Source organism: Myxine glutinosa, chromosome 4 (assembly GCF_964187855.1).
Source record: "Myxine glutinosa chromosome 4, kmMyxGlut1.1, whole genome shotgun sequence".
In the NCBI taxonomy this organism is placed as follows: domain Eukaryota; kingdom Metazoa; phylum Chordata; class Myxini; order Myxiniformes; family Myxinidae; genus Myxine; species Myxine glutinosa.
In genome coordinates, this window is record NC_136264.1 from 23,171,913 (window position 1) to 23,197,933 (window position 26,021).

The 26,021-nt window shown below is 47.0% G+C and overlaps 2 protein-coding genes across 2 annotated transcripts in view; both read right to left on the reverse strand.

Moving 5' to 3' along the window:
* LOC137425815 (uncharacterized) overlaps positions 1–26,021 on the reverse strand; it is a 1,363,480-nt gene that overhangs the window by 836,609 nt on the left and 500,850 nt on the right. The window lies entirely within an intron of this gene.
* LOC137413387 (uncharacterized) overlaps positions 1–26,021 on the reverse strand; it is a 67,665-nt gene that overhangs the window by 26,467 nt on the left and 15,177 nt on the right. The window contains exons 2-4 of the mRNA XM_078775089.1: positions 22,203–22,230; positions 19,870–19,959; positions 19,518–19,607 (exon numbers count right to left, since the gene is read on the reverse strand). Coding sequence (XP_078631215.1) covers positions 19,518–19,607; positions 19,870–19,959; positions 22,203–22,230 — 208 coding nt within the window. The remainder of the gene's footprint in view (positions 1–19,517; positions 19,608–19,869; positions 19,960–22,202; positions 22,231–26,021) is intronic.

Consider the following 26,021-nt stretch of genomic DNA (forward strand, 5'->3'; position numbering starts at 1 on the left):
GGTTGAAGGAGTATATTGATTTTAATACACTCCAGAGAACTGAAGCAAAAACGGATTTTGAGAAAGACTTTTACAAATTGATGAATAATGCTGTATTTGGAAAGACGATGGAAAATGTTAGGAATAGACAAAACATAAGACTTGCTTCATCTTGGAAACAAGCAACAAAATTAATTAATTGACCCAATTTTCAAAGAGCAAAGGTGTTTTCAGAGAACTTTTGTGCTATCCATTTGGTTAAAGAGAGTATTGAAATGGATAAGCCTATTTATATTGGAACATCAATTCTTGACTTGTCAAAGTCATTAATGTATGATTACTTTTACAATAACTTAAGGAAGAAATATCAAAATGATGTTAATCTACTTTATATGGATACAGATAGTTTTATGTTGAAAATTGATACAGAAGATGTTTATTCAGATATGATTGATGATATTGATATATATGATACAAGTAATTATAAGTCAGGTGATAAGTTGTTTTCTTCAAAGAATAAAAAGGTTATTGGAAAGTTTAAGGATGAATTGGGGGGTAAGGTAATGAGTGAATTTGTGGGATTGAGGTCGAAGGGTTATGCTTATAAATATATTGATAATAATATTGAAAAGAGTGATAAAAAGTTAAAAGGAATAACGAAAAATGTTATTAAAGAAACAATAAACTTTGAAAATTATTATAATTGTTTAACTTTAAAGAAAGAAGAGTTCAGAAAAATGAATACAATAAGAAGTTATAAACATCAATTATATTTAGAAGAAGTTAATAAGAAAGCTCTTGGAGCTTTTGATGATAAGAGGTTTATTTTAGAAAATGGAATTGATAGTCTCCCTTATGGTTATAAGTATTAAGATAAATATAAGTGATGAGAAATATATAAGTATAAGTGATAAGATAAATATATAAGTGATAAGATAAATATATAAGTGATAAGATAAATATATAAGTGATAAGATAAATATATAAGTAAATGTGATAAGATAAAAAGGGGGGTTAGGGATTTTAACGGGCTACCGCCGCCTTTTTTTCTAATATATAAATGATAGAACCAAGCATTAACCAGACTAAAGAGTGGAGATATACAGCCTTGGTATATAAATGGAAAACATCATGAATGTGAGAAATATCAAATAAGTATTATTGAAGAAATAACAGGGGTAACAGTAGATAAAACAAATAAGCGAATAAATTTAAATACGAATAAGTTAGAGGCTCTAAGAGGCAACATCCTTGAGTGGACTGAAAACTTTAATGGTTGCCAAGAGATTGAGGGGGAAATAATTTACTATAATCTCAAAATGGTATGTGGCACTGGGGGATTTCAGACAAGACCATTAAGAGAAGTGTATCATTTCATATCAGCTCAACAACGATACCTAAACCAAGAGTTTAATTCTAATGTTATATTTATCAATATTTTAGATGGTGATTGTGCTTTTAAGAGAATTAAGTTATTACCTAACAAGAGGTTCCAGGGAACCAGAACTCAACTGGTCTATATCAATATGGTTAGAATATGTATAAAAGAACCACAAACTATATAGTTTATACATGCTAAAGAGGTACAGTAACGTATAAGTATAAGTAGTATAGCTACATTAGGAGGTATAAGTATAAGTATAAGTATAAGTAGTACAGCTACATTACGAAGTACCAGATTGACAAAAATTTATTTTTCAATATGGCCGCCCTGCCACGCCCATTTTTGGGCATGCAATGCCCAAATGCAATCCCAAACTAGTTAATGTCTTAAAGATGCTGCATAACAAGTTTCATCAAATTTTATCAATATTTGTGACTTTTAGAGCGTAGACGTCGAATTGTTGACAGACGACAGACAGACAGACAGACAGATGACGGACGACGGACACTGGGTGTCGACAAAAACTCAGCTGGACATAGTCCAGTTGAGTTAATAAATTCAAGTCTGAAATCTGAGAAAAGTCCAGTTGAGTTAAAAATGAAACACAAATATTCGTTGGGTCTCTGTATGAGTATAATGAAAAATGGGGAGAGTTAATAAACTAAATGCAAACCATTGACTTCAACGTGTTTTAGTAGTAGGTAAATGGGCTTAGAAAAAGAGGAAAAAGGGCGATTTAGTGCGTTTCAATGTGTTTTCCCCATTCACTTACATGTTAATTCAAAGGTGAGCCAGAACCAACATTTATCCTCTACTTTTGGGTATTTGGTGTGTTTTGGGTCTTCAGGCTCTTTGTCATCTTCGGGGCTTTTGGGTCTTCAGTGTCTTTTTGGTCTTCAGGGTCTTTGGGGTCTTCGGTGTCTTCAGGGGATTTTCGGTATCAAGGGTCTTTTGGTTCCTCTGGGTATTTAAGTGTCTTTGGGTATTTTTGGGCCTTCGGGGTATTTTGGGTCTTTGGGGTCTTTTGGATCCTCTGGGTCTTTAAGGGTATTTTGGGTCTTTGGGGTGTTTTGAGTCTTCAGGCTCTTTGGGGTCTTCTGGTCTTTTGGGTCTTCAGGGTGTTTTGGGTCGTCAGGGTGTTTTGGGTCTTCAGGATGTTGTGGGTCTTCGGGGTGTTTTGGGTTCTCAGGGTATTTTGGGTCTTCGGGGTGTTTTGGGTCTTTGGGGTCTTCAGAGAATTTTTGAGCATCAGGCCCTTCAATGGTATTTTGGGTCTTCAGTGTCTTTTTGAGTCTCTGGGCCTTCAAGGGTATTTGGGGACTTTGGGGTGTTTTGGGTCTTTAGGGTGTTTTGGGTCTTTGGGGTCTTTGGGGCATTTTGGGTCCCCTGGGCCTTTAAGGGTAGTTTGGGTCTTTGTGGTGTTTTGGGTCTTCAGGGTGTTTTGGGTCTTCGGGGTGTTTTGGGTCTTCAGGGTGTTTTGGGTCTTTGGGGTCTTCAGGCTCTTTTGGGTCTTCGGTGTCTTCAGGGGCTTTTTGGTCTTCAGGGTCTTTTGTTTCCTCTGGGTCTTTAAGAGTCTTTGGGGTATTTTGGTTCTTCGGGGTATTGTTATGTGCTCCTCCCCAAACCCCGGTCACGGTGTACCTCCGAGCCCCGAGAGGAGTCACGGCAGAAAGATGTGTTATTCTGTATGTGAAAGATCAATGGGGAAACCACACCAATTGTTACCAACAAACAAGTATTGTATTAAAGTCACACAAGAATAACAATACAACAACAATAGTAATCAATTGTACAACAAATATATCCTTCCTATGATGGTACCATCAGTTTCGTACAGTACCACTCACTGTGCTCCAAGTGAGCGAAAAGAAGAACATTCCCAATGTCTCTATTCCCGGCTTCAAGCCAAAGTCGATCCGCTCCAGTGATCGTCAGAACGATGTCTAATCGAGACCAGAATCCCGTTCGGATGACAGTCACAGTCAAAGATGGCCGAAGGTGTTGTGGTAGAATAAATCTTTATACTATGTAACTAGTTATGAGATTGGTGAGTGAACCAATAGGTGGTCGTAAGAATGATAGGAATGTATCTCGCTCTGTTAAAGCTGGGAGTCCGTTGTCCACCTCCTGTACAGCCCCGGGCTAGAGCACCCTCCTATTGTGAGGTAAATGGAACTCACAGCAGGAGGGGAGCGAGTTGGTGCCAGCAGGGCGATTGTGGATGACCAAGGAGCTTCAGCGCACGGAGGATTAACTTTTAGCGCACAGGGGATTAACTCCAATTTATCCATATAAACCAGAGCAAACTTTGAGTCAGGAGACTTGTCATCAAAAGCTCTGCCCGATGGAATGAACGAGTACGGCGCTGCGGAGGAACATCGGCTGAGAAAGAGGGACTATGCGGATAGAGTTATCTGGTCCATTGAGTTAACGATAGTTATTACTATTTGAAACTAGTTAATAAAGTCTTGACCTGTTGTAAACCTGTTTCCGGTCATTGGTCTTGAGTCCCAAACCACTTCCACGACAGTGTCCTCAAGAAGCGACGGAGAAATCACACCTTCTGGTACGGACGTTCACCGGCTCCCACTCGGTGAACCGCAATTTCCATTCAAAATCCACGTTACACAAACACACACCAGATTATCGTCTGGAGGCGGTGAAAATGGTTAAAGCGAAGTGAAAACCCTTGAGCGAAGCCAACATCAGGCGCGAGTCAAAATGGCCAACGTCCCAATCTCAAGACGTAATGGCACTCCGATGATTCTCTTCGGAATCAACTGCAAAACCTGTCATGCAGGTTTATCTGTCACAGCGATAACAACTCTGTCGCAGGAATCCCTTTCCCAGGAAACCCCAAAGTTCACCCGTGAACCTCGTTCGCCAACATTCGCTCAGGACCTCAAAGCAACTCGGCTTCTTGTCAGACTTCACTCGCTCCGCCTTCTTCTCTTCCTCTTCCTCTTCGTCGTCGTCCGGTTCCGGTTTCATTTAAAACATGAACTTTTTTTTCCTTTTGAAAATAGTAATGTCTATTTCCCTTAAACGGCAGCAATAATAGTACATGGAACCAACAATGTTTACAGTGGATGAAAACTACAACAACGGAAGTGACGAATCCGTAACACTTCCCTCCCTCAAGAAAGAAAGTTTGAACATACCGAAAACTTTCTTTGCATGCAAAAACTCTTTTGAAAAACGAAAGTTTCAGAGTTGGTATGTGAGGAACTCCCACAAGAACTGTGCTGTCAGAGGACTGTCTTTCCCTCGCGGTCCCAACTGTACTGTCTTTCCCTCGCGGTCCCTCTGTACTCTCTTTCCCTCGCGGTCCCTCTGTGCTGTCTTTCCCTCGCGGTCCCTCTGTACTGTCTTTCCCTCGCGGTCCCTCTGTACTCTCTTTCCCTCACAGTCCCTCTGTACTGTCTTTCCCTCGCGGTCCCTCTGTACTGTCTTTCCCTCACGGTCCCTCTGTATTGTCTTTCCCTCGCGGTCCCAACTGTACTGTCTTTCCCTCACGGTCCCTCTGTACTGTCTTTCCCTCGCGGTCCCAACTGTACTGTCTTTCCCTCACGGTCCCTCTGTACTGTCTTTCCCTCGCGTTCCCAACTGTACTGTTTTTCCCTCGCGGTCCCAACTGTACTGTCTTTCCCTCGCGGTCCCAACTGTACTGTCTTTCCCTCGCGGTCCCTCTGTACTCTCTTTCCCTTGCGGTCCCTCTGTGCTGTCTTTCCCTTGCGGTCCCTCTGTGCTGTCTTTCCCTCGCGGTCCCTCTGTACTGTCTTTCCCTCGTGGTCCCCCTGTGCTGTCTTTTCCTCGCGGTCCCTCTGTGCACTCTTTCCCTCATGGTCCCCATGTGCTGTCTTTCCCTCGCGGTCCCTCTGTGCTGTCTTTCCCTCGCGGTCCCTCTGTGCTGTCTTTCCCTCGTGGTCCCACTGTGCTGTCTTTCCCTCGCGGTCCCACTGTGCTGTCTTTCCCTCGCGGTCCCTTTGTGCTGTCTTTCCCTCGCGGTCCCTCTGTACTGTCTTTCCCTCGCGGTCCCTCTGTACTGTCTTTCCCTCGCGGTCCCAACTGTACTGTCTTTCCCTCACGGTCCCTCTGTACTGTCTTTCCCTCGCGGTCCCAACTGTACTGTCTTTCCCTCGCGGTCCCTCTGTACTGTCTTTCCCTCGTGGTCCCAACTGTACTGTCTTTCCCTCGCGGTCCCAACTGTACTGTCTTTCCCTCGCGGTCCCAACTGTACTGTCTTTCCCTCGCGGTCCCTCTGTACTCTCTTTCCCTCGCGGTCCCTCTGTGCTGTCTTTCCCTCGCGGTCCCTCTGTGCTGTCTTTCCCTCGCGGTCCCTCTGTGCTGTCTTTCCCTCACGGTCCCTTTGTACTGTCTTTCCCTCGCGGTCCCAACTGCACTGTCTTTCCCTCGCGGTCCTTTTGTGCTGTCTTTTCCTTGCGGTCCCTCTGTACTGTCTTTCCCTCGTGGTGCCCCTGTGCTGTCTTTCCCTTGCGGTCCTCCTGTGCTGACTTTTCCTCGCGGTCCCTCTGTGCTGTCTTTCCCTCGCGGTCCCTCTGTACTCTCTTTCCCTTGCGGTCCCTCTGTGCTGTCTTTCCCTCGTGGTCCCTCTGTACTGTCTTTCCCTCGCGGTCCCTCTGTACTGTCTTTCCCTCGTGGTCCCTCTGTACTCTCTTTCCCTCGGGGTCCCTCTGTACTGTCTTTCCCTCGCAGTCCCTCTGTACAGTCTTTCCCTCGCGGTCCCTCTGTACTGTCTTTCCCTCGTGGTCCCAACTGTACTGTCTTTCCCTCGCGGTCCCAACTGTACTGTCTTTCCCTCGCGGTCCCTCTGTACTGTCTTTCCCTCACGGTCCCAACTGTACTGTCTTTCCCTCGCGGTCCCAACTGTACTGCCTTTCCCTCGCGGTCCCTCTGTACTGTCTTTCCCTCGCGGTCCCTCTGTACTATCTTTCCCTCGTGGTCCCAACTGTACTGTCTTTCCCTCACGGTCCCAACTGTACTGTCTTTCCCTCGTGGTCCCTCTGTGCTCTCTTTCCCTCGTGGTCCCTCTGTGCTGTCTTTCCCTCGCGGTCCCTCTGCTGTCTTTCCCTCACGGTCCCTCTGTGCTGTCTTTCCCTCGCGGTCCCTCTGTACTGTCTTTCCCTCGTGGTCCCTTTGTGCTGTCTTTTCCTCGCGGTCCCTCTGTACTGTCTTTCCCTCGCAGTCCCCCTGTGCTGTCTTTCCCTCGTGGTCCCCCTGTGCTGTCTTTTCCTCGCGGTCCCTCTGTGCTGTCTTTCCCTCGTGGTCCCCATGTGCTGTCTTTCCCTCGCGGTCCCTCTGTGCTGTCTTTCCCTTGCGGTCCCTCTGTGCTGTCTTTCCCTCGTGGTCCCACTGTGCTGTCTTTCCCTCGCGGTCCCACTGTGCTGTCTTTCCCTCGCGGTCCCTTTGTGCTGTCTTTCCCTCGCGGTCCCACTGTGCTGTCTTTCCCTCGCAGTCCCACTGTACTGTCTTTCCCTCACGGTCCCTCTGTGCTGTCTTTCCCTCGCGGTCCCACTGTGCTGTCTTTCCCTCGCAGTCCCACTGTGCTGTCTTTCCCTCGTGGTCCCCCTGTGCTGTCTTTCGCTCGTGGTGCCCCTGTGCTGTCTTTCCCTCGCAGTGCCCCTGTGCTGTCTTTCCCTCGTGGTCCCCCTGTGCTGTCTTTCCCTCACGGTCCCCCTGTACTGTCTTTCCCTCGTGGTCCCTTTGCGCTGTCTTTCCCTCGCGGTGCCCCTGTGCTGTCTTTCCCTCGCGGTCCCCCTGTACTGTCTTTCCCTCGCGGTCCCTTTGTGCTGTCTTTCCCTCGCGGTCCCACTGTGCTGTCTTTCCCTCGCGGTCCCTTTGTGCTGTCTTTCCCTCGTGGTCCCACTGTGATGTCTTTCCCTCGCGGTCCCACTGTACTGTCTTTCCCTCGCGGTCCCACTGTGATGTCTTTCCCTCGCGGTCCCACTGTACTGTCTTTCCCTCACGGTCCCTCTGTTCTGTCTTTCCCTCGCGGTCCCAATGTGCTGTCTTTCCCTCGCGGTCCCACTGTGCTGTCTTGCCATCGCGGTCCCCCTGTGCTGTCTTTCCCTCGCGGTCCCCCTGTGCTGTCTTTCCCTCGCGGTGCCCCTGTGCTGTCTTTCCCTCACGGTCCCCCTGTGCTGTCTTTCCCTCACGGTGCCCCTGTGCTGTCTTTCCCTCGCGGTCCCTTTGCGCTGTCTTTACCTCGCAGTGCCCCTGTGCTGTCTTTCCCTCACGGTCCCTCTGTGCTGTCTTTCCCTCGCGGTCCCTCTGTGCTGTCTTTCCCTCACGGTCCCTCTGTGCTGTCTTTCCCTCGCGGTCCCCCTGTCTGTCCCCCTGTCTGTCCCCCTGTCTGTCCCCCTCCCTCGCGGTGCCCCTGTGCTGTCTTTCCCTCGCGGTCCCCCTGTACTGTCTTTCCCTCGCGGTCCCCCTGTGCTGTCTTTCCCTCGCGGTCCCCCTGTGCTGTCTTTCCCTCGCGGTCCCCCTGTGCTGTCTTTCCCTTGCGGTCCCCCTGTGCTGTCTTTCCCTCGCGGTCCCCCTGTGCTGTCTTTCCCTCAATGTCCCCCTGTGCTGTCTTTCCCTCACGGTCCCACTGTGCTGTCTTTCCCTCACGGTCCCCCTGTGCTGTCTTTCCCTCGCGGTCCCCCTGTGCTGTCTTTCCCTCGCGGTCCCCCGTGCTGTCTTTCCCTCGGTGGGCCCCCTGTGCTGTCTTTCCCTCACGGTCCCCCTGTGTTGTCTTTCCCTCGCGGTCCCCCTGTGCTGTCTTTCCCTCGCGGTCCCCCTGTGCTGTCTTTCCCTCGTGGTCCCCCTGTGCTGTCTTTCCCTCGTGGTCCCCCTGTACTGTCTTTCCCTCGCGGTCCCTTTGCGCTGTCTTTCCCTCGCGGTGCCCCTGTGCTGTCTTTCGCTCGCGGTCCCCCTGTACTGTCTTTCCCTCGTGGTCCCTTTGTGCCGTCTTTCCCTCACGGTCCCACTGTACTGTCTTTCCCTCGCGGTCCCTTTGTGCTGTCTTTCCCTCGCGGTCCCACTGTACTGTCTTTCCCTCGCGGTCCCTCTGTGCTGTCTTTCCCTCGCGATCCCACTGTGCTGTCTTTCCCTCACAGTCCCACTGTGCTGTCTTTCCCTCGCGGTCCCCCTGTGCTGTCTTTCCCTCGTGGTCCCCCTGTGCTGTCTTTCCCTCACGGTGCCCCTGTGCTGTCTTTCCCTCGCGGTCCCCCTGTGCTGTCTTTCCCTCGTGGTGCCCCTGTGCTGTCTTTCCCTCGTGGTCCCCCTGTCCTGTCTTTCCATCGTGGTCCCTTTGCGCTGTCTTTCCCTCGTGGTGCCCCTGTGCTGTCTTTCCCTCGCAGTCCCCCTGTACTGTCTTTCCCTCATGGGTCCACTGTGCTGTCTTTCCCTCTTGGTGCCCCTGTGCTGTCTTTCCCTCGCGGTCCCTCTGTGCTGTCTTTCCCTCGTGGTCCCACTGTGCTGTCTTTCCCTCGCGGTCCCATTGTGCTGTGTTTCCCTCGCGGTCCCTCTGTGCTGTCTTTCCCTCACGGTCCCTCTGTGCGTCTTTCCCTCGCGGTCCCACTGTGCTCTCTTTCCCTCGCGGTCCCCCTGTGCTGTCTTTCCCTCGCGGTCCCTCTGTGCTGTCTTTCCCTCGCGGCCCCTCTCTGCTGTCTTTCCCTCGCGGTCCCTCTGTGCTGTCTTTCCCTCGCGGTCCCACTGTGCTGTCTTTCCCTCGCGGTCCCCCTGTGCTGTCTTTCCCTCGTGGTCCCTCTGTGCTGTCTTTCCCTCGCGGCCCCTCTGTGCTGTCTTTCCCTCGTGGTCCCTCTGTGCTGTCTTTCCCTCATGGTCCCACTGTGCTGTCTTTCCCTCGCGGTCCCTCTGTGCTGTCTTTCCCTCGCGGTCCCTCTGTGCTGTCTTTCCCTCGCGGTCCCTCTGTGCTGTCTTTCCCTCGCGGTCCCAACTGTACTGTCTTTCCCTCGCGGTCCCTCTGTGCTCTCTTTCCCTCACGGTCCCTCTGTGCTGTCTTTCCCTCATGGTCCCTCTGTGCTGTCTTTCCCTCGCGGTCCCTCTGTACTGTCTTTCCCTCACGGTCCCAACTGTACTGTCTTTCCCTCGCGGTTCCTTTGTGCTGTCTTTCCCTTGCGGTCCCTCTGTGCTGTCTTTTCCTCACGGTCCCTCTGTGCTGTCTTTTCCTCGCGGTCCCTCTGTACTGTCTTTCCCTCGTGGTCCCACTGTGCTGTCTTTCCCTCGCGGTCCCTCTGTGCTGTCTTTCCCTCACGGTCCCACTGTGCTGTCTTTCCCTCGCGGTCCCACTGTGCTGTCTTTCCCTCGTGGTCCCACTGTGCTGTCTTTCTCTCACGGTCCCTCTGTGCTGTCTTTCCCTCGTGGTGCCCTTGTGCTGTCTTTCCCTCGCGGTCCCCCTGTGCTGTCTTTCCCTCATGGTCCCTCTGTGCTGTCTTTCCCTCGCGGTCCCACTGTGCTGTCTTTCCCTCGCGGTCCCACTGTGCTATCTTTCCCTCGCGGTCCCTCTGTGCTGTCTTTCCCTCGTGGTACCCCTGTGCTTTCTTTCCCTCGTGGTCCCTCTGTGCTGTCTTTCCCTCGCAGTCCCTCTGTGCTGTCTTTCCCTCACGGTCCCTCTGTGCTGTCTTTCCCTCGCGGTCCCCCTGTCTGTCCCCCTGTCTGTCCCCCTGTCTGTCCCCCTCCCTCGCGGTCCCCCTGTGCTGTCTTTCCCTCACGGTCCCCCTGTGCTGTCTTTCCCTCGCGGTCCCCCTGTGCTGTCTTTCCCTCGCGGTCCCCCTGTGCTGTCTTTCCCTCGCGGTCCCCCTGTGCTGTCTTTCCCTCGCGGTCCCCCTGTGCTGTCTTTCCCTCGCGGTCCCCCTGTGATGTCTTTCCCTCGCGGTCCCACTGTGCTGTCTTTCCCTCACGGTCCCCCTGTGCTGTCTTTCCCTCGCGGTCCCCCTGTGCTGTCTTTCCCTCGTGGTCCCCCGTGCTGTCTTTCCCTCGGGGGGCCCCCTGTGCTGTCTTTCCCTCGCGGTCCCCCTGTGCTGTCTTTCCCTCGCGGTCCCCCTGTGCTGTCTTTCCCTCGCAGTCCCCCTGTGCTGTCTTTCCCTCACGGTCCCCCTGTACTGTCTTTCCCTCGCGGTTGTCAGCTCTTTCACGAGCCTTGATTGAGTACATATATATATATATATATATATATATATATATATATATATATATATATATATATATAAAATAAAAAGAAAGTCAATCTCACACCCAAATTATCAATTCACATGAGCAACACGATTTAATATTCCCCAAAATAAAGCAACAAAACTTCCAAACAACCTACAGAAATTTCCAAAGTTAGTTCACTCTGGATAAAGCATCAGCAACGACATTGTCCCTGCCCTTTACATGCTCAATTTCCAAGTTGAACTCCTGCAAAGCCAAACTCCATCTCATCAACCACTGATTATTATTTTTCATTTTTTTGAATGAAGGTTAAGGGGTTGTGATCAAAAATCCAAAGCAAAGCAAATCTATAGCACTTTTTTAAGGAGGCCGAGCTGAGAGCCAGGTTTCATGGTGGTTGGGTGGTGAGGCCTGGAAGTATTCACTGCATGGACGCATTTAGGAATGTGGAGTTCACGGGTTAATCCTTGTAGGAATCTTGGCTCGGCTGCTTCTGAGCACTCAGTGCTTCCAACTCTTCTCTTGATCATAAAAATCATAATCATGGTTGTAGAGTCGGGTGCTGTAGTCACGTGAGTAGTGGTCCCGATCTCGGCTTCCACCTTAATAGTCATCCCGTCGAGAGTTGCCAAAACTGCGCTGCTGCTGCTGGGAGCCTCTGTAGTAATCACGACTGCGGCCGCCACCAAAACTACCACTCCCACCCCGGGAAAAATAGCCACCCCTGAAACTACCTCCATGTTTTCCTCCTCTGTAGCCCCCTCGACGCCCATGGCCTGCCTTCTCTACTGTTATGGTCCGACCATCCAAATCCTTGCCATTCAAATCCTTTTCTGCATCTTTGGCGTCCTTTGTGTTTTCAAACGTGACAAAGCCAAACCCTCTCGACTTTTGCATCTCCCTGTCTTTTATCAGCAGCACTTCCAAGAGTGGTCCATATTTGCCAAAGACAGAGTCCAGAACATCTTCACTTGTGTCAAAGTTCAGTCCACCTACAAAGAGCTTGCCAACATTGCCTCCATCTATGACTTGTGTGTGCTGACACTTAGTTTCAGGGTACTCGACAAGAAGTGCCTATGCAAAGCGTGACGTCAGTACCTTCTCCTTCTCTTTAGAGCGCTTCCTACCCATAGCACGAGTCGCGGCACAGGATGGAAAGATACCCGGGATCTCCCGCTCCAACCGTGCGGTGTTATTTCCCATACTAGGCTTTTCAACAATCATCGGATTACCAGAAACTCGACCACCGGCCAAATCATTCCCGATAACAAAAGAGATTCCCTTTACAGGAAGAGTGGCTTGTAACCCCACAGTGACCGGTCCTGACACCAAATCAGACTTCAAATGGATGACATGAAGTGGAGCTTTAACACAGCCACCAACCCCCTGTAAAAGAACACTAGCACCAGTTGCCGTCTTCTCTGACAATGGCAAAATGCCCTCAAGCATCAAAGATTGATGTGCTCCTGTGTCCCTCAATACCCCCAACAGGTCTCTGGTTAGTCAGGTCTCCATCCAGTGACACAAACCCCTCTGAAATAAAAGGTTTGTAACCCTCTTGAACAAGGTCGTTCTCTGATGCCGTAACTTTGGCATGGGAACCTTCACAAGGCACTGTCCTCCAAGGACGATTTCTCGCATTGGCCAATGCATTCAGAGTGGCACTACTTTGACTCCGCTCCTGATTTTTCCTTTTCAGGGCATAATATTGGGACATCAAATGTCCAGGTTTCTTGCAAAAAGCGCAAGTAGGCCCAGAGGAAAAACTCGGTGTCTGCCTCGGGCCACCCGGAAGATAAGTCTGTCTTGGAACTGTAGTCTTCTGATCCCTAAAAGTCACGGTATCAGATTTGTCCCCATAGTCATCTCTCGGCCGCCTCCATGAATATTTGTTCTCCGAACCTGATTTACCATAACTCCCCTGGCTAACTCTAGGCGGGAACTTAGGTTTGTGGAACCCCATCCTATGTGTCAAGGCATAGTCATCTGCCACGGTTGCTGCCTCATACAACTCTGGTACTTTCTTTTCATCCAGATGCACTTTAATGTCCTCGTGGACACACTGTTTGAATTCCTCCACCAAGATCAATTGTCATAACAGGTTGAAGTCTTTCCCAATCTCCTTCGAGTCACACCACCTATCAAACATAGTTTCCTTCATTCTGGCAAACTCCACATGGGTCTCACTCTCCCTCTTCCTGGCATTCCTGAATTTTTGCCGGTAAGCTTCAGGGACCAATTCATAGGCTTTGAGAATGGTTTTCTTCACTATCTCATAATCTGCACATTGGTCAATCGGTAAAGCCGAATAGATATCTTGAGCTTTACCCACCAGAACACTTTGCACTAACATAGTCCAGGACCCCACAGGCCATTTTAGCATTTGAGCCACTTTCTCAAAGTGTAAAAAAAACTTGGCTACCTCCTTTTCATTGAAGGGTAGAACCAGCCTCACATGCCTACCAACATCCCAAGAGTTCTGACTAGTTGTCGAACTAGCCAGCATGGATACTACTTCTCTCCGTTCTCCCAGTAATTCCAGCTCCTTGAGTGTAAGTTCCTTCTGATACTCCATGTCCCGTTCTTTTAACTCCCTTTTGGCTCTCCTTTCCTCTGCTCTTTCCTCTGCTCTTCTTTCTTCTTAAGCTCTCATTTCCTCTGCTCTTCTCTCTTCTTCAGCTCTCCTTTCCTCTGCTCTTCTCTCTTCTTCAGCTCTCCTTTCCTCTCCTCTTCTCTCCTCGAGTTCCTTTTCAGCTCTACTTTCCTCTGCTCTTCTCTCCTCGAGTTCTCGTTCCTGTTCTGCTCTTCTTTCCTCGAAATCTCGTTCCTGTTCTGCTCTTTCCTTTCTGCTTTCCTTTCCTATGCTCTTTCCTCTGCTCTTCTTTCCTCGGCTTTCCATTCCAACTCTTTTAACCTTTCCTGGCTCTGCAGTTGCATCTCCATTTTCCGGAGCTCCACATTTTTTTTTTTCCTCGGGTAACCAATCCAAGGCTACCTCTTTCCATGTTCCTTGTCCCACCAGAGATTCTACCACCAATGTCTGCATCTCTGCTTTCTTCATATTAGCTCGGACCTCCAAGTTAAAATATTTGGCCAATATCATGAGTTCCGATCTTTTTAACGCTTGGAACTGTGCCTCATTAGGGGACGCCACAAACACCTTTCTGCGTCAAACACCATGGTGACTATTAGTTAGCACATGTTAACCTTCACATAAAAAATTTCACATTTTTTGGAAAAATTTGGGAATGTTGGAAAAATTACAAATTTGGGAATTTTGGGAATTTTAGGGAATTCTATCCCGGACGAGCCCCCAATTTCTGTTACGTGCTCCTCCCCAAACCCCGGTCACGGTGTACCTCCGAGCCCCGAGAAGAGTCACGGCAGAAAGATGTGTTATTATGTATGTGAAAGATCAATGGTGAAACCACACCAATTGTTACCAACAAACAAGTATTGTATTAAAGTCACACAAGAATAACAGTACAACAACAATAGTAATCAATTGTACAACAAATATATCCTTCCTATGATGGATGGTACCATCAGTTTCGTACAGTATCACTCACTGTGCTCCAAGTGAGCGAAAAGAAGAACATTCCCAATGTCTCTATTCCCGGCTTCAAGCCAAAGTCGATCTGCTCCAGTGATCGTCAGAACGATGTCTAATCGAGACCAGAATCCCGTTCGGATGACAGTCACAGTCAAAGATGGGCGAAGGTGTCCTCAAGAAGCGAAGGAGAAATCACACCTTCTGGTACGGACGTTCACCAGCTCCCAATCGGCGAACCGCAATTTCCTTTCAAAATCCACGTTACACACACACACCAGATTATCATCTGGAGGCGGTGAAAATGGTTAAAGCGAAGTGAAAACCCTTGAGCGAAGCCAACATCAGGCGCGAGTCAAAATGGCCAACGGCCCATTCTCGAGACGTAATGGCATTCCGATGATTCTCTTCGGAATCAACCGCAAAACCTGTCATGCAGGTTTATCCGTCACAGCGATAACAACTCTGTCACAGGAATCCCTTTCCCAGGAAATCCCAAAGTTCACTCGTGAACCTCCTTCGCCAACGTTCGCTCAGGACCGCAAAGCAACTCGGCTTCTTGTCCGACTTCACTCGTTCCGTCTTCTGCTTTCTGCTCTTCCTCTTCATCGTCGTCCAGTTCCAGTTTCACTTAAAACATTAACTTTTTTACCCTTTGAAAATAGTAATGTCTATTTCCCTTACCGACAGCAATAATAGTACATGGAACCAACAATGTTTACAGTGGATGAAAACCACAACGGAAGTGACGAATCCGTAACAGTATTTAAGGGTATTTTGGGTCAAAGGGGTCTTTAAGGGTCTTTGGTGGCTTCAGGGTGTTTTGCGTCTTCAGGGAGTTTTGGGTCTTTGGGGTCTTTTGGGTCTTTGGTGTCTTCAGGGGATTTTGGGTGTTAAGGGCCTTTTGATTCCTCTGGGTCTTTCTGGTCTGCTTGTTCTGGTCTGTTCTGGTCTGTTTCCTTTCGACTATACCTATAAATAGATCATCAGTACGTGGTTGCATTCCCGTAATGCCAAATTAATCCAGTACCGGGGGTATTTTTATTTAAAAAAAAATCCCGTACTCAAAGGGTTAAGGGTATTTTGGGTATTCAGGGGTCTTGGTGGTCTTAAGGGTCTTGGGGGAATTAAAGGGTCATCAAAAGTCTGAGGGGTCTCAGCAGTCTAAACGTAATTAAGGGGGTTAATTAAGAGGGTGTTAATTATTTTTGAAGAAGAAGAAGGCGTTCCCGTTGCATATAAACATGACGACATAACCATATACGTTTGCTCTATTGTAATAACTGGCGTGACTCGCTGCACTCCGCGCACCTCACCACACGTCGTTTCAGAGGGATAGGCATCTTTGACCATTTCGGTGTATTTTGGGTCTTCAGGGTCTTTTGGATCATCTGGGCCTTGAAGGGTATTTTGGGTCTTTGGGGTGTTGTGGGTCTTCGGGGTCTTTTGGGTCTTCGGTGTCTTCAGGGGCTTTTGTGTCTTAAGGGTCTTTTGTTTTCTCTGGGTCTTTAAGAGTATTTGGGGTATTTTGGTTCCTCAGGGTATTTAAGGGTATTTTGGGTCTTCAGGGTGTTTTGGGTATTTTGGGTCTTAGGGTCTTGTGGGTCTATGGGGTATTTTAGGTATTTTGGGTCTTTGGGGTGTTTTGGGTCTTCGGGGTCTTTTTAGGTCTTTGGAATCTTTTGGGGTCTTTGGGGTATTTGGGTCTTCGGGTCTTCGGTGTATTTTGGGTCTTTGGGTCTTTTGGGTCTTCGGTGTCTTCAGGGGATTTTGGTTCTTAAGGGTCTTTTGGTTCCTCTGGGTCTTTAAGGGTCGTTGGGTGTTTTGGGGTCTTTGGGGTATTTTGGGTCTTCTAGGTCTTTGGCACCATTTTGGTCTTCAGGGTCTTTTGGATCCTCTGGGCCTTTAAGGGTATTTTGGGTCCTTGGGGTGTTTTTGGTCTTTTGGGGTGTTTTGGGTCTTTGGGGTGTTTTGGGTCTTTGGGGTGTTTTGGGTCTTTGGGGTGTTTTGGGTCTTTGGGGTGTTTTGGGTCTTTGGGGTGTTTTGGGTCTTCGGGATGTTTTGGGTCTTCAGGGTATTTTGGGTCTTTGGGGTGTTTTGGGTCTTCGGGATGTTTTGGGTCTTCGGGGTATTTTGGGTCTTCGGGTATTTTGTGTCTTTGGCGCCATTTGGGTCTTCAGGGTCTTTTGGATCCTCTGGGCCTTTAAGGGTGCGTTAGGCCTTCAGGGTTTTTTGGGTCTTCAGGATGTTTTGGGTCTTCGGGGTGTTTTGGGTTTTCAGGGTCTTTTGGGTCTTCGGGGTGTTTTGGGGTCTTCGCAGTGTTTTGGGTCTTTGCGTGTTTTGGGTCTTCGGGGTGTTTTGGGTATTGGGGATGTTTTGGGTCTTTTGGCTCTTTGGGGAATTTGGGGTCTTTTGCCTCTTTGGGGAATTTGGGGTATTTTGAGTCTTCGGGGTGGGGCCATTTCGGTCTTCAGGGTATTTTTGAGCCTCAGGGCCTTCAAGGGTATTTTGGGTCTTCAGGGTCTGTTTGAGCATTTATTTTTGGGACTTTGGGTATTTTGGGACTTTGGGGTGTTTTGGGTCTTTGGGGTCTTTTGGGTCTTTAAGGGTATTTTGGGTATTCAGCGGTCTTGGTGGTCTTAAGGTTCTTGGGGGAATTAAAAGGTCATCAAAGGTCTAAGGGGTCTCAGCAGTCGATACGTAATTAAGAGGGCTAATTAAGAGGGTGTTAATTTTTTTTTAAGAAGAAGAAGACGTTTTCGTCGCACATAAACATAACGACATAACCATATAGTGGGGCGGCTTAGCCCAAATATTCAAAAGAATTGTGCATTTTGTGATACAAGCACCAAATTTGGCACAAATGTACATTAATATGTTGCGAACATTTTCAGATATTGGGCCTCTTGAAATTCCGTAATTTTTTTTTTCAAATTTTTTCAAATTTCGTAATTTCAAATTTTTCGGGTGACACCGTCACAATTTCGGTCTTCGAGGCCGGCCGATAGGCAAAGTGTGACCGGAAGGGACGAGGTTCTCCTGACCACGTGGCCCTCGATCTGGGAAGCGAGAGGCGTTCCATTAGTGGACGCGCCCCTCACGCCCGACTTTTGGGCGGCCCCGGCAGGCCGTTTGTTTTGACGTTCCGTGACAGGCCCCGCACCCCCACCTCCGGGCCGACCAGAAGCTTGTGCTGAGTACATCATACCTGAACAACTCAGTGAGGCAGAACACAGCAGTGCACACCAGGGTGACCCCTTCAGTGCATAAACCAATTAACCTGTCCACTGCAGGGCATATAGAAATGAAGTTATTTTCTGCATATAATAATAATATAAGTTCAGTTCTATATAACAATTTCTGTTATCACCACTACCACTACAACTACCACTACTACAAGCTTTGTCTGGAATTTTGTGGACTAACAGACAAACAGACATACAGACAAGCGGGGATCAAAACATTACCTCCTTCCACCATTGAGTGTAGAGGTAAACATCATGGAAATTATATCATGCCCTAGATTTAATTCATGCTTACCCATGTATTTGCTTCACTGGTTCACAAGGTCTTTTGCATACATGTAATTCAGACTCTCGTCTTCATTGCTGACCACACAATGTTCGCAACATATTAATGTACATTTGTGCCAAATTTGGTGCTTGTATCACAAAATGCACAATTCTTTTGAATATTTGGGCTAAGCCGCCCCACTATATCGGCCGGCCTCGAAGACCGAAATTGTGACGGTGTCACCCGAAAAATTTGAAATTACGAAATTTGAAAAAAATTGAAAAAAAAAATTACGGAATTTCAAGTGGCCCAATATCTGAAAATGTTCGCAACATATTAATGTACATTTGTGCCAAATTTGGTGCTTGTATCACAAAATGCACAACAGGTTTGCTATGCTGCTACACTAATAAACGATTTCTCTATTATAATAAGATTATTGTTACATTTGATGAAGTTTGGAAGTGTCTTTTTTTAGTTAAATCGTCATTGTAATTTCATCATCATAGCATATCACTGGGAATGACAATGTGTTCTTGGTTCAGGTTTTCCTTCAATTGTACTTGGAGGAAGTGTTGTTGTTGGTTCTGTCGGTGTTGGTGTGGATTCTGTAGGTGTTGGTGTGGTTTCGGTGGATGTTGCTTGTACAGTTCCAGTGCTTGTCTCTTCTGCAGAAAACATTTTCATCATTGGTTGTGTTGTGATCATCAGTCAGAATTGTGTGAAGTTGTGTTGAAAAAAGGAATGTTGCTGGTTCTGACAAGATGTATAATTCATGTCTTGTGTTGGTAAGGTGTATTATTGACACTGGCGTGACTCGGCGTGCTCCGCGCACCTCACCACATGTTGTTTCAGAGGGATAGGCATATTTGACCATTTCGGTGTCTTTTGGGTCTTCTGGGTCTTCAGGGCCATTTGGGTCTTTTGGATCCTCTGGGCCTTTAAGGGTATTTTGGGTCTTCGGTGTCTTCGGGGGCTTTTGGGTCTTCAGGGTCTTTTGTTTCCTCTGGGTCTTTGAGAGTCTTTGGGGTATTTTGGTTATTCGAGGTATTTAAGGGTATTTTGGGTCTAAAGGTCCTTGAGGGTATTTGGTGGCTTCAGGGTGTTTTGAGTATTCAGGGTGTTTTGGGTCTTTGGGGTCTTTTGGGTCTTCGGGGTCTTTTGGGTCTTTTGGGTCGTCGGTGTATTCATAGGTTTTTGGGTCTTCAGAGTCTTTTGGATCCTCTGGGTCTTTAATGGTCTTTGGGGCTTTTAGGGTCTTCGGGGTATTTTGGGTCTTCTGGGTCTTCAGCGCCAATTTGGGTCTTTAGCGTCTTTTGGATCCTCTGGGCCTTGAAGGGTATTTTGGGTCTTTGGGGTGTTTTGGGTCTTCGGGTTCTTTGAGGTCTTTGGGGTGTTTTGGGTCTTTGGGTGTTTTGGGTATTTTGGGTCTTTGGGGTGTTTTGGGTCTTTGGGGTGGGGCCATTTGGGTCTTCAGGGTATTTTTGAGCCTCAGGGCCTTCAAGGGTATTTTTAGGTGTTCAGGGTCTTTTTGATCCTCAGTGTCTTTGAGGGTATTTTGGGACTTTGGGGTGTTTTGGGTCTTTAAGGGTATTTTGGGTATTCAGGGGTCTTCATCGTCTTAAGGGTCTTGGGGGATTTAAAGGGTCATCAAAGATCTGAGTGGTCTCAGCAGTCTAAACGTAATTAAGAGGGTTAATTAAGAGGGTGTTAATTTTTTTTTTGAAGAAGTAGTTTTCGTCGCATATAAACATAACGACATAACGAAATACGTTTGCTCTATTATAAGATTGTTGTTACATTTGATGAAGTTTGGAAGTGTCTTTTTTTTGTTCCATTGTCATTGCAATTTCATTATCATGACAGATCACTGAGAATTAGAATGTGTTCTTCGTTCAGGTTTGCCCTCACCTGTACTTGGAGGAAGTGTTGTTGTTGGCTTGGTGGTTGTTGCTGTAGGTTCTGTGGATGTTGTTGGTGCAGTTCCAGTGCTTGTCTCTTCTGCAGAAAAACAACATTTCCATTATTGGTTGTTTTGTGATCATCAGTCATAATTGTGTGAAGTTGTGTTGCTGCAAGGATTGGTTCTGGTTCCAACAGGGTGCATAATTCATGCCTTGTGGTGGTAAAGGGTATTATTGATGATTTTGTTACATTTGATGAAGTTTGAAGTGTCTTTTTTGATTCCATTGTCATTGTAATTTAATTGTCAAAGCACATCACTGGGGATGAGAATGTGTTCTTGGTTAAGGTTTTCCCTCACCTGTACTTGGGGGAAGTGTTGTTGTTGGCTTGGTGGTTGTTGCTGTATATTCTGTGGATGTTGTTGGTGCAGTTTCAGTGCTTGTAGCTCCTGCAGAAAACATTTTCATCATTGGTTGTGTTGTGATTATCAGTCATAATTGTGTGAAGTTGTGTTGCTGCAAGGAATATTGCTGGTTCCGACAGGGTGCATAATTCATGCCTTGTGGTGGTAAAGGGTATTATTGATGATTTTGTTACATTTGATGAAGGTTGAAGTTCATATTTTGGTTCCATTGTCATTGTAATTTCATTATCATAACATATCAATGAGAATGAGAATGTGTTCTTAATTCAAATTTTCCCTCACCTATACTTGGAGGAGGTGTTGTTGTTGGTTCTCTGAGTGTTGGTGTGGATTCTGTGGGTGTTGGTTATTAGTCCCCTCCCGGTGTACACCGGAGGGGACTATAGGTTTGCACGCCGTCCCTCCGTCCGTCAGTCCGTCAGTCCGTCAGTCCGTCAGTCCGTCAGTCCGTCAGTCCGTCAGTCAGTCCGTCAGTCCGTCACGCAAAGAACAGTTTTCCGGACTTTTTTTCTGAACGCTTAATGCTAATGATTTCAAACTTGGCACATGTTTTCCTCATGATAAGTTACAGGTCACGTTCGAACTTCACGACGTTTTGATCATTTTTAACAAAGTTATGGCACTTTGAACTTTGGTAATTCTGATAATTCTGATGATCCTTAACTCAGTGCCATTTTAAGTTTTAATTTCCTTTAAAACCCAATTTCTCTGCAATAATAGGACCGATTGAGATCAAATTTTCACCATATGATGGAATCGGTGTGTAGAATATTTTAATGGTAATTATGACGTCACATGTCACGTGGTTCGGTCGCTATATTGTTTTTCGTGAAAACACGAAAACCCCTTTTTCTCTGCAACGGCTGAACAGATCCAGGCCAAACTTTGCAGGCAGAATCGCATACCCATGACGAACAAAAAAGTCAGCGAGCATGACGTCATGCGTCACATGGTTTCAGAGTTATGACGTTTTTAAGCATGAACCTTTAAAACCGAGCTCCTCCTTCATTTTTGATCCAATCGAGGGGAAACTTCACAGATCTGTTCAGCACTAAAATGTCCTTTTGGAATTTGCGATAGGGCACGTGGTTTGGCAGATATCGTTAATTAAACGAAAATTTTTTTTTAATGGATATCTCTTGTTTATTCTCGAGTTCTCCTCAAGCCGCACCGCGCGTCCTCAGCCTCGTCTCGCGAACGTCAACAGCGCGACACAGCGCGTGCTTTCCGGAGGGGCGGAGCCAAGCCAAGCAACATATATATACACATCGATCATTGATCGTGAACCGAAAAATATCTAAATTACTGATGGTTTCAGAGTTATGACGTTTTAAAGCATGAACCTTTAAAACCAATCCCCTCCCTCATTTTTGATCCAATCGAGGGGAAACTTCACAAATCTGTTCAGCATGTCAGTCTACTAAAATGTCCTTTTGGAATTTGCGATGGGGCACGTGGTTTGGCAGATATCGTTAATTAAACTAAAATATTTTTTTTAAATGGATATCTCTTGAATCGCTAGTACCTCAGACCGTGAGTTGGTAATAATTTATATAATTCACACAGTGCAATACGTGCAGGCCGCTCCACGGAGCGACCATTGCGGGCTTATCAACGAGGCGAGGCGTGACACACATGTGTCTCAGCATACCTCAGATCAAGTTTGAAAACCAGCATCAACCGTGCATAAATTTGCATATTCGATCATTTTTGACAAAGTTATGGCACTTTGAACTTTGGTAGGGGACATGTATTGCAGCGCAATACTCAGAATGCTTGTTTTTCATAAATCTATTTCTGTGAGCCGACAGATAGGGCACTTAACTTTGAGCTGTCTTGTCTGGGTTTATTTCTCGCCCCAAATATAACCTGTCAGATATTATTTGCAGAACAAGGCATTTCTTTAAACGGTTGCACTGTCCTTTGAATGTAAGCCAGATGTACCGTCTGTCAGCATTTGCTGTGGACATGAAATATCCAACGGTTTCTTTCAAAAAAAAACACTTGGACGAACACTGGGCCCCTGGGCAAATTACAAATTTCTGCCCAAATCAACTCCTTAGTATAATTCCTACAAACTCCTCAACACAGTTTGTTTCATTTTCATATTGTCGACCAAAACAACATGCTTTTTAGTCATAGTCATTGGTGTACTTTACATAAGATCTTGTTATAAGTTCGACAGAGTTTAACAAAAATGCAAATTGAAAATAAAACTTGCAGTGTACCAGCATGAAATCACCATGCACAGTACAGTACTTGCTTACCTGGTGAAGATGTGGTGCCAAAGGAAATCTGGAAAGCAAGAGAAAAGACAATTTTTTTGCAAAGTGATCAACAACATTCAAACTTCGAACAAACAAAGTAAGTCAGTAGAACTGAGAATGTACCAATTCCTCCGTACACACGCCCTCACTCAAACATTTCCCAATATTGAAATAGCTCTTCAGATATATCTGTCGATGATGGTATCGAATTGCAGTGGTGAAGGTGAGAGGTCCTCCTGAAAACTAAAACCTATCAAAAGATGAGGTCAGAAACCAAATGGGACAACATCGACTTTGTCTTCCAATGATGAGCAGAGAGTGAAGTACTGAGAGGACTCAACATCGAATATCATTGACGAGTTTTGCCAAAATGATCCAGGAAAAGACCGATGCAATGTGTAGTTCTTTCTGTGGAGAATCTGCCTGCAACACCTTGGAATAGAAATACAAACGCCCTCACTCAAACATTTCCCAATATTGAAATAGCTCATCAGATATATCTGTCGATGATTGTGTCGAATTGCAGTGGTGAAGGTGAGAGGTCCTCCTGAAAACTAAAACCTATCAAAAGATGAGGTCAGAAACCAAATGGGACAACATCGACTTAGTCTTCCAATGATGAGCAGAGAGTGAAGTACTGAGAGGACTCGACATCGAATATCATTGACGAGTTTCGCCAAAGCGATCCAGGAAAAGACCGATGCAATGTGAAGTTCTTTCTGTGGAGAATCTGCCGGCAACACCTTGGAATAGAAATACAAACGATGGTCTTACAATTAAATCGCGCTGTCTTGTCTTTAATTGATGTCCGGTCAATTTAGTTGCCTCCACCGCCTAAGGTGGATGGAGGTTATGTTTTCACCCCTGCTGTTTGTCTGTGAGCAGAATATCTCAAAAGGTCGTGGAAGGATTCAGACGAAATTTGGTGGACAGGTTGGGTGTGTGACAAGGACGAATAAATTTGATTTTGGTGGAGCTCCAAACCAGACACCGAATTAAAAATCATTTTTAAAGTGATTCCTCATTCTTAAGAGATGAAGCCAAAAACAATATAATCAAACCTCAACATTCGCAGACCCTGCGTATTCGCGGTTCATAACATGTGACCAGCTTCTATGTTGGAGCTTCGCATATTTGTGGTAAAAGAAAAAATATATAATATACATCAAAAAAAAAATATTATTTTTTGTTTACACATCAGGACTGGTCTCACATATCCACCACCGCTGATATTGATTCAGGCTGGGAATTCTTCCACAGAAACCTGCTCTGTTTTATGCACAGATTCATCCCATCTCGTCTTCAATTAGCTTACTCATCCTACCTCTCTTGGTACTCTGAATCCTGTGGTGCGGCAGTTGCTTTAAAACAACTTGCATTTTCCTTCTGGAAGGCAAATCCAACTGAAGACAACCTCAGATCATTCCACAAAGTCCGCAACAGGTGTGTCTACTCCTTCAAGCCAGAAAACAACATCTGTCCAATTTCAAGAATGATCTTTTAAACTTGTCTCCCTCCAATAAAACCTGGTGGTACCTTGTCAAGAAGTGCACCCTCCACCATCTCTGTGATTTGTCACCCTCAGGTGGGTTGCTGCTGGACTGTGCACATCATGCAGACACGTGTCTGCATGATGTGCACAGTCCAGCAGCAACCCACCTCTATTATATTAAAACGGCCCAAATCCAGAACCACTGCTCACCACTCATTTATTCCTCTTTTCCCGCCTGTGAAACCAACTTACATACTCTCTTCAATCTCAATCCTCCTTCCAGGTGTTCAAGGCAGTTGTTTACTACCATCACAAGTACTACCATCACATCACAAGTACTACCATTATTACCATCACAAGTTTACTACCATCACAAGTTTACTACCCCCATCCAAATCAATGATATTTTCTCCACCTGTTAAACCACAACCTATATCTCCCAAAAACTTTGCTTACCGGTATGTATCCATCTTGTCCACCCTTTGCGTTCTCTATTACCACTCATCGTTACCTGCATGCTGCATCCCTTGTTTGTCCGTCTCCATCTATTTTCTCCCTCCACCCTGCTGTTAGCGTTTCCCCTTTCTCATGCTGTTTCCTCTGTCATGTTGTGTCTTGATTTGTTCTGTGTCATAGCTCTTCCACAAGCGGAGACCACGCAGTTGAAAAAAATCCCCACCCCCATTCAACCAATGCACCCATATTCGCGGATTCGACATTCGTGGCATTTTCCAGGGGCTATCCCCCGCCAGGGACTGACTGAAAAGCATGATATTTCAAAATGTTGTGGATGACTTATGACAAAACGAGGTGAATGAGTTGTTTGGTGACAAGAACAAGGCGATTAGATTTCGGTTCAGGTTCCGATGCAGATCTGGCGATGAGGAGGTGATGGGCAGGACAATGGGCAGGGTGATGAGGAGAACAGGACGATGAAGAGGTGATGAGCAGACAAGCAGGACAATGAACAGGCAGCAGGCAAACGAACACAGGCACACAGCGAAGGCAGGCAGGACGACCTTCTTTCAGCTCTCCTCATTCCCAGAACTCAACTATCCCAGTTTCCCTCACAAACAGCGAGCTCCACAGCACACGTAACCGGCACGATCCAGGCTCCTCCCCATTTCACCTCAAAACTCCATGAACACTTGTGTGTCATAAGCTCTTCCTCCTTCCCCTCAGAACTCTTGAGAACCTTGTCAGAACTCTTCCCTCTCAGAACTGTATCCGCTTCTCTGAGCATGCAGAACCAAGAGCTACTGGCTCCTCCCACATCTCCATTCCAACTCTCCGCCCCTCTCAGCATTGGGCTCCACCCCCTTTAGAGACGATCATAGCCCCGCCCCCTCTTACAATGCCTGGCAGTCCCATTGCTGTCTGCTTCATTCTTCTCTGCTCTGCAGAGCTGTGACCCGGTGCACCCAGCGGATGTTTACAGGGAGGTTTGTACGCACATTTAATTAACTTGATCCCTAGCTATTTATCACAAAGCATCACCCTCCGTATGGTGCACATTCAAACAGACAATCCTTAAGCTGACACGTGCCTACTTCTTCCATCGAGATTTGCTTCCGACTCGCACATGGATAATGCTATAATAATAAAAGGCAGTGTCCGTCTGCCCGTCTCCTCCATAACTCCAAAACCATGAAACCTTGCGGCCCCAAACTTTGCACGTATAGCCTACACCTGGACCTCAAACAGATTGCTAGGATGAAAACTGGGTGTTTGGATGTGTGTGTAACACCCTTTCTCATGATGATTAACGCGGTGCTCATAAGAAAAAACCCCAATGTGGTGGCTTACCAATATGGCGGCCCACAATTTTGGTCAGCCCACTGCACCTCCCTGGGTTCTTAAGCCGCCATTTTGTTTCGGCCTACTCAAACCTGCCTTGCCTTAGAAACACGATCGATTATCATTACATAATTGACGCATATCATCAAAATCTGGATTCGGATAGGAGGATTGGATGCAGTAGACTAAATGATATCCAAATCTGGAGTGAAATCTGGCAAAATAGACCATATCTAGCATTTGGTGAACGCTATTCAGGCTGCTTTTGCAAGCCATGGCGTTACAGTAGACAGAGCTCCCTTTTTGTTCTTGGTCACAAGACTGGGGAACTTTGGGAACAGGGGGAGGGTGAGGGGAGGGGGGAAGGAGGAGGGGAGGGAGGAAGGAGGAGAGGGAGGGGGGGAAGGAGGAGAGGGAGGGGGGAGGGAGGAGGAGAGAGGGGGGGGGGGAGGAGAGAGAGGGAGGGGGGGGGGAGGAGGAGAGGGAGGGGGGGAGGGAGGAGGAGAGGGAGGGGGGAGGGAGGAGGAGAG